At 34.3% G+C, this 8,412-nt stretch overlaps 1 protein-coding gene across 1 annotated transcript; it reads left to right on the top strand.

The window, feature by feature from the left end:
* The first annotated feature begins 769 nt into the window (after positions 1-769).
* Positions 770-3,033, top strand: LOC100672209 (olfactory receptor 2AJ1-like). The gene has a single exon (XM_003423362.4). The coding sequence runs from the start codon at positions 2,018-2,020 to the stop codon at positions 2,960-2,962; it is 945 nt and encodes a 314-aa protein (XP_003423410.3). The 5' UTR covers positions 770-2,017; the 3' UTR covers positions 2,963-3,033.
* The last annotated feature ends 5,379 nt before the right edge of the window (positions 3,034-8,412 follow it).

The following is an 8,412-nucleotide window of genomic DNA, read 5'->3' as shown; positions in this document are numbered from 1 at the left end:
ACACATGAAGTCTCAGGTACTCCCACTGACAGAAATCACTTTGTCTACTTGTACAAACTGGTTGGATTCATTGGTTAAATTAACTTATGGAGCCATATAACGCGTTTATGAATGAAGACTTTTTTGATATGAGACGAAACTAGGCAGACACAGTTCAGTCGGATGTAGTTATTATTTGAAGGAAGTGTGGTATTCTAGAAAATATAATAGTGGTACATTCTTTCTTTGCATTAAATTTTCTTACTATTAAATGACCTACATGATTCATGCTGATGCTGTTTTATATTCCTTTCTCCAAAACCACATTTCATATTGCCTTATAAGGGAAGTGATTATTTTAAAGCTCAATCAAAAAAGTGAGGTGGAGAATAATGTACATTGGTTAATTTTTGGGCAGAACTAACTGAACTCATTGATTGCTTCTTCCAAATAATAAATAATTTAATTAGAGACAAAGACACAGACAGATGCAGAATATACAGTACGATTTTCCCAAAAACTTTAGATCCAAGTAATTCTTCAAAAACTTAAAACATAATCATATATAGAGCATATTATCTGATTAGCTATAAACTTATAGAAGAGAGATAAGCATAAACTTCATGTCATATTTCTTCTCCAACATTTAGAATAGTTCAATGAGGAATATTTGGAGCTATATTTGAATATAGATAAATGAGGAATACATAAAGAGGTTTTATCATGGGGAAAAGTCTCACATGTGTGGAGAAGGCTAAGTGATAGGTAACACATGCTTTCCCTACTTTTTTACTCTGAATTAGGAATCTCACCACTAAAGCATTTCTCTCAGCGTGTAATTGTAGATTTCCACCAAAGTACAAATGGTCCTAGTTGGTGTAGCAGGTATGTTGGAACCACGGAATACCCATTATTCCAGCATTATGGGACTATGTGCTGGCCATACTGGGCTAAGCAAAAGTCATAAAAGAGGGTCATAGTAACTTCAGGTGCCTCATGGAAATTGGGAGAAGGTGGTGGAAGTGACTGAAGGAGTTAGGGAATAAATATAAACATCACTGTGCAGACAGCATGAGCTCTGTAAAAGTACAAATGCAAGTAAGAAATACAGAGAAGGGAGACTTGATTTATCACTGAAAACAGTTTGATATCAGAGAACCTAAAAAAAAAAAAAAATTCTTCTTTTAACAAGCATCTAATGAGCATTGACAACGGGTCAGGCCCTCTGCTAGTCAATGGGGATCCAGTAGCAAACTGATATCGTCCCTTTTCTTGAGCTAACAAGAATCCTAATTTTTGTATGAGAACGGTTATAACAGAGCAAATCATTAATGGAAAAGGCAAGATCGGAAAAAGGATATGATTCTGGAGAGTGAGAAAAATTTAACAACTTTGGCACCAGATATGATGAATATATTTATTGTTCTGGAAGCTTATGATCAGCCAGCTCATGGGAGACTCCACTGCCCTTAAATATGAACCTATCAAATTTTACTGAGCTGTGGGTCAAATCAGTCCAAACAGCCAGGACTAGTTACACATGTAGATATCTGCAAAACTACTTTATGTGCTGATTTTTTTAAAATCATAGGAAGTGGCTGTTAACGTTCCATAGATTTAAAATAGGATCAAAAAGAGAGGAGAGTGAGGACGATCTGGGAAGATGGGATGGAGGGGATGGGAGTATTGAGATTTTAAATGGAGTGTTCAGGGATAGAACTGGTTAAGAAGGTGATGTTTGAGAAAACAGTGGATCCAGTGAAGAATATGGAAATAAGGGTTTGAGACTGCGTGAAGCCAACGTCCCACTCAATGTTCTGAATGTCAATAGTTGATTCACATAAATGCTCACTTGATAAAACATTTTCACTTTAAGAGTAGGTTCACAGTTCTTTGATTATGAAATGTGCAGAACTAACTCATTTTATTATGTAAAAATAAATAAATGAGTTTGGGATTTACACTAGGTATTTGTTTTCCTTTTCTACCCAATCTTTATTTGTTTATTTATTTTCTTTTCAGATAAATAAAGGAATTCATGATGGGATTTGAGAATCACACTTCTGGCAGTGATTTTATTCTCTTGGGACTGTTCTCTTCTTCCCAAATAAGTCTGGTGTTCTTCTCCTTTATATGTATCATTTTTGTTATGTCTGTAACAGAAAACACAGTCATGATCCTCCTTATCCGTAGGGACTTACGACTCCATACTCCTATGTATTTCCTGCTCAGCCATCTCTCTTTCATGGACATCTTGCATATTTCCAACATTGTTCCTAAAATGGTTGCTGACTTCCTATCAGGCAACAGAACAATTTCATTTGTAGGTTGTGGCTTCCAGATATTTCTTTCCCTCACTCTCCTAGGTGGTGAGTGCCTCCTCCTAGCAGCAATGTCCTATGATCGCTATGTAGCCATCTGTCACCCACTGCGCTACCCCATTCTTATGAATGAGCATGTCAGTATTCTCATGGCTAGTGGGTCCTGGCTAGTGGGGAAAATCAACTCCACAGTTCACACAGCTTATGCACTCCACTTCCCTTTCTGTGGCTCAAGGGCCATGGATCACTTTTTTTGTGAAGTCCCAGCCATGTTGAAGTTGTCCTGTGTAGACACATTACACTACGAAAAAGGTGTTTATGTAAGTGGTATCATCTTCCTGGTCATCCCTTTTTCTGTGATCTTTGCTTCTTATGTGAAAATTCTCCTTACCGTCCTCCAGATGAAATCGTCAGAAGCACAGAAAAAGTCATTTTCTACCTGTTCCTTCCACATGATTGTGGTCATGATGTACTATGGGCCATTTATTTTCACATATATGAGACCAAAGTCCTACCACATTCCAGGCCAGGATAAGTTCTTGGCAATATTCTATACCATTCTCACACCTACACTCAACCCTATCATCTACAGCTTTAGAAATAAAGATGTTCTGGCAGCAATGAAAACTATGCTTGAAAGTAGCTTTCTGCCTAACAGATGAATGTAAAGAATGCTTGAAGTCTATGTTCTCTCTATTCCCATATTCAAATCTACAGAAGATCCATTATTAGATTCCTCTGAGTAATATGGAATTTTACTGATAACTTGACTGCAAAATCTCTGTTTCTCCATGTGTGGAAAAAATGGAAATTTCTGAAATCCTGATTAGCAAAATTATCACATTTGCTGGATTTGTAAATACATACCTGTAACAATGCATTGTTCTCTCTGTGGTACTGATTTTAATCAGCCAAAGCACTTATAGGAATCAAAAGGTTAGTCAAGGTTTTCAGATCTCACCAACTGAAAGTGTAAGAATTATCTTTTAAATTGCAACCACAAATGCACATTATTTAAGAAACATGTATCCATATAATATCTGTGTTTTTATTAAACTAAGTAAAATTATATTCCAAAACCTTACAGCCAATCAGTTATCCAAAACCCACAAACTCCACTTGGAATCTTCATTATTCATTGCCAGGTCTGTTTTGTCACCTTTATTTACTGAATATATGCACACACACACATATACCCTAACTGTGGTAAAACTGAGTTACTTATTCTTTGCTAGTAAGAAGAATGTCATTTTGAGAAGAATATTCTGAAAATATGTCTTGTTTCAAATATATACATAAGTTTATACTTTATAAATTCTCCTGTAAATTTATCCTAAAAATTATTTTAAACAAGAAAATGAGCATAGCAATGAAGAAATTATTAAAATAAGTTTATTAATATCAAAAAGTACAAAATAGTAAGGTAAATGCTTATTATATTTATTATATCAACTTGACTAAATATTTTACATTAAATAAATTTCCAAAATATTTAACATGAAATAAAAGGTATTATGTAAAGTTTTAAATGGCCAGAATATATTATTTTGCCTTTCACAGCTGGAAATTAAAAAATAAGAACAAATAAGAATAGTAAATGCTAACAAAGTTTCAGTGAATTTCCCATCATAATGTACGATAGATATATATGTACATGGACATATATCTGAAAATGTGCACTAAGAATTTTGAATAGGCAATTAATTTTTGTCCAACAATTGTACTTATCAGTGTTGATGATGTAGACATACAATAAACAACTCTTACATAGTAATATAAAATTTCTTGCACGGTAGGTTAGAGTTTCTTATTTACTTCCATCTCCATAATATTCTCCTGGTCTTGGAGAGCTAAGCAGTTTTATTTAATGCAGAATAAGGAGATAGTTTGTTAGCTTAATATTGTATCAAGTTGTCGCTAGGAGAAGTCAATATTCTCTGACGATGCTAATGTTAATATTGGATGCATCACACTCTACATCTTAAAACCTCCTTTTACAACTCATGATAATACCTGGTGTGAACTCAGCACCAGTATGAAATCAAGGAGCAACAAAAGTCTAAATGTCCATACTTATGATTGTCAGCAAGAAGTCAATCCCCAGAGGGAAATATCCGAGTACAGTATAGAAACCTCTGAGTCAGAATTCAGAGACTTATATATATATATATATATATATATATATATATATATATATATACCCAAACCCCAGTGACCCTATAGGACAGGGTAGAACTGCCAAATAGAGTTTCCAAGGAGTGCCCGGTGGATTCAAACTGCCGACCCTTTGGTTAGTAGCTGTAGCACTTAACCACTATGCCACCAGGGTTTCCATATATATAAACTCTATATGGTAGCAATAAAATCTTATTTTCCTGATAACTACATAGGGAAATACTCAGAAAAGTCCAATACGAGGTGGAGGGGAGTACAAGACATCTAAGAAAAAAAATATTTTGCCTTGCTTAAAAAGTGAAATCATAATTCAGTCATAAAATGGGCAAAGCACTTGAAAAAACATTTCACCAAAGAGGACATTCAAATGACCGCTGAATACATGAAAAGATGTTCAGCATCATCAGCCCTCAGTGAGATGCAAATCAAAACCACAATGAGACACCATTGAACTCCCACTAGTATGGCTAGGATTAAAAAAAGAAAGAAAGAAAGAAAATACAAATGTTGGCAAAGATGTGGGAAAAATTGAAACCTTTAGCCATTGCTACTGGTAATGAGAAGTCATATAGCCTCTGTGGCAAAGTGTGTGGCGGTTCCTCAAAAAAATAGATGTAGAGCTATCATATAACTCAGCAACTCCACTCCTAGGTATATACTAAAATATTGGAGAGCAGAGGCTCAAAAAGAGCTATGTACATAAATATTCATTGCAACATTATTCACAATAGCCAAAAGGTGGAAACAACCTAAATACCCGTCAACAGATGAATGGATAAACAAAATGTGGTATACAATGGAATACTACTCAGCCAGTATGAGAAATGAATTATTGATACATGTTACAGTGTGGATGGAGCTTGAAGGTGCTGAGCAAAATAAGCCTATCACAAAAGGACAAATATTGTATGACCTCATTTATATAAAAAGACAAGAAAAGGCAAATGTATACAGTGTAAAGTTTATTAGTGGTCACCAGGGGAGGGAAGGAGGGGGTAACGTGAATTAACAGTGATGGAAAAATCACATTGATTAAGGGTAAGGTAGCACAAATGATAACTGTAATTGTTGTCTTCAAGTTGTACACCTGTAAAAAGTCAAATTGGCCAAAGTTGTGTGATAGGTATATTTACAACAATGACAAAAAAGAGAGTAGCAGCTGAGGCTGCTTATGTACAATCAAACACCTCATGAGATTTGGTTCCTTGGTTTGGAGGTTTAGCATCATGGTTTCATGGGACATTGTAGTTAATTGGTCCAATAACGTGTTTAGTTCTTCTGTTCTACCTTCTAGTTTGTTACGTAGTGTCTGGAGTCTTAAGAGCTTACAAGCAGCCATTCAAGACACAGCAATTAGTCTCTATTCACCTGGAACAACGGACGAAGAAGGAAAGTCCTGAATAGGAGGAGGATATGGAATGTGTGGGTAGCTGTTTCCATGAATAACTGCCTTCTTAGCTGTGAGGCCAGAAGAACTGATGGTGCCGAGGCTACCATTACTGAACATGTTGATCAAAGATTTCATAGAAGAATCCTGATCAAAAGGGGGGGAATGCAGAACAGATTTTCAATTTCTAATGCACTCTAGACTTTCTTGAACCACGAAGGTTAGAGGAACCCCTGAAACTAACACCTTGAGATAATCTTTAAACCTTAAACCAAAATATCCCATAAAGTCTTCTTAAAACTGAGCAACAGTTTAGCTTAACTTGTATAAAAAATCTGCTGGAGCATTATCCTATTTTAAAAATGGTCTATATGAGATCAAATTGACAAAAGCAACTTGAAAGATTAGACAGGAACCTTAGCAGGCAGTGAGTTTATATTACTGAGGGAGGAAGAACTTAGAGAAGGGTCGTGAGAATGGTTGCACAAATCAAAGAATGTAATCGGTGTCACTAAATTGTATGTGTAGAAACTGTGGAATTGGTTTATGTTTTACTGTGTATATTCTCAACAACAACAAAATAAATAAAATATAAATAAAAAAGTGAAATCACTGGGGTGGAAGAAATACGTGGATGTAAGTGGAAATGAAAAAAAGAAAATAAAATATTTTAAGCTTAATCCACAAACCCCAAAGTTTTGCACATAGATAATTAAAAAAGCACTTAAAAATACTGTAATTCACAGTCTAAAGAGGCGCATTCACAGTGGTGGGAGATCAGTTCTACATGTGGTACACGTCACTGAGCAGTTCATTGCAGCAGACTATTGCTGGATAGGCCGTTTATATTTGTATGGCCAATCATCACAGAACAAAACATGGCATTCTCTGTTGATGACTTTCTCCTGCTCTCAGTAGAGGAAACAAGGAACTAATTAGGCCAAACTTTGGAGAGCACTTTGCATTGATTTAGAGAGCAGTCCATTTAATCACAGGGCTACATCATCAAGTATAATGATATGAATTGTGACTATTTTCCAACTGTATTCACTCATTCCTACTTTTAACACAGAATTTTGCATATATGACCTGGAAAAACTATAAAAATGAAAATAATATTGTGATTCAAGCAGGCATGATAGAAAAAAAAAATTTTTTTTTTTGTTGCTGTTGTTTGTTTTGTTTTATCTTAGGTTGTACCTGCCTATTTTGACACCAGATTGTTCATACATATGTGTACTTCTTTTGGTAAAATATTGTAGGATAAAATGAAATTCAAGAAGAGGAATTTACTCATGACAAATAATTATTTCAATTTGTGGAAAAGGGTATTGTTGCCTTCAATCTGAATATAGGTTAAATAAAGAAGTAGAAAATCAGTCATTTCTAACTATGCAAATTTGGACATTAGTGTGATGGAAAATTTTCAGTAATGATAATATATTATTTATTTCTTCCATTGATTTACATTATTGTTAAAAGTACTTAAATTTTTTAAATGTTATTTTTATTTCTGATTGTAAAAGAAAAATTAAAATATTCATGCTGTCAGTAATGAATTAAGTGGAAATAAAAATTCCCTTCTTTTGTACTAAAGAAATAATAATGTACTGAAAATACAAAGTGAAAATTGATGTATTCTTCTTGTCTAGCTATATTTGATATTTTTCTAGGTTAGAAATATGTTTTCCTCACTCTTTCAAACTAGACATTATCTTCTAATGCCTGATTGATGGAGATTTACTGTCCCTGGAATTTTTCCATTTTTTTTTTTTTTAGCTTCAAAGCGTGTTCTTTGAATTACAAAAATGCATTGAACAAATATATGTAAAGTTGTCTATTTCCTTTTTTTTTAAGTTTCAAACTTGGATTATCCCTAGCAAAAATATAAATATTGAAAACAACTTCAAAATATATCATCACAAAGCTTCGCAATCCATATTTCCAACAATGGTTGAGAACACCTGCTTTCCCTTGAACAAGTACTACAACTAAGAATTTTCAAATCTTCCAATATCTGCTAAACTATTTGGAAAAATTATGAATTTTGATAGATATTTTAATTTAAATTTAATTTTCAGTGAAATTAGATAACTTTCCATGAATATATTAGTGCCTTCTCATCTTCTACTGGACTCTCCTGACATGCACTTTGCTCATTTTTATACTTTTATTTTGATTTGAGGAGTCCTTTTTTTTTTTTTTTATATTATAGGAAACGCTGGCGGCATGGCAGTAAAGAGCTACAGCTGATAATCAAAAGGTTGGCACTTTAAATCTACCACATGCTCCTTGGAAACCCTATGGGGCGGTTCTACTCTGTCCTATAGTGTCGCTATGAGTTGGAATCGACAGCAACAGATTCTGGTTTATAGGTATTATAAAGACAGGCAAGAAAGAAAAGTCCAAGATGGATATCAAAAGTGATTTTGAAAATTGCACTTGAATGTCCAGTAGCTAAACCAAATGGATAAAAATGAAGAAGCAAAAAACTGAAAAGAGTTCAAACGGCAGCTCAAGAAGACTAAGTAAGGTACTATAATGAAATGT

This window comes from Loxodonta africana, chromosome 2 (assembly GCF_030014295.1).
Source record: "Loxodonta africana isolate mLoxAfr1 chromosome 2, mLoxAfr1.hap2, whole genome shotgun sequence".
NCBI classification, from domain to species: domain Eukaryota; kingdom Metazoa; phylum Chordata; class Mammalia; order Proboscidea; family Elephantidae; genus Loxodonta; species Loxodonta africana.
Note: the sequence above shows the minus strand (reverse complement) of the source record. Positions and strands in the feature narration are given on the sequence as shown.

Bases quoted from the DNA above. Each gene is read 5' to 3' on its own strand.
- LOC100672209 (XM_003423362.4), top strand. From the start codon at position 2,018: ATGATGGGATTTGAGAATCACACTTCTGGCAGTGATTTTATTCTCTTG.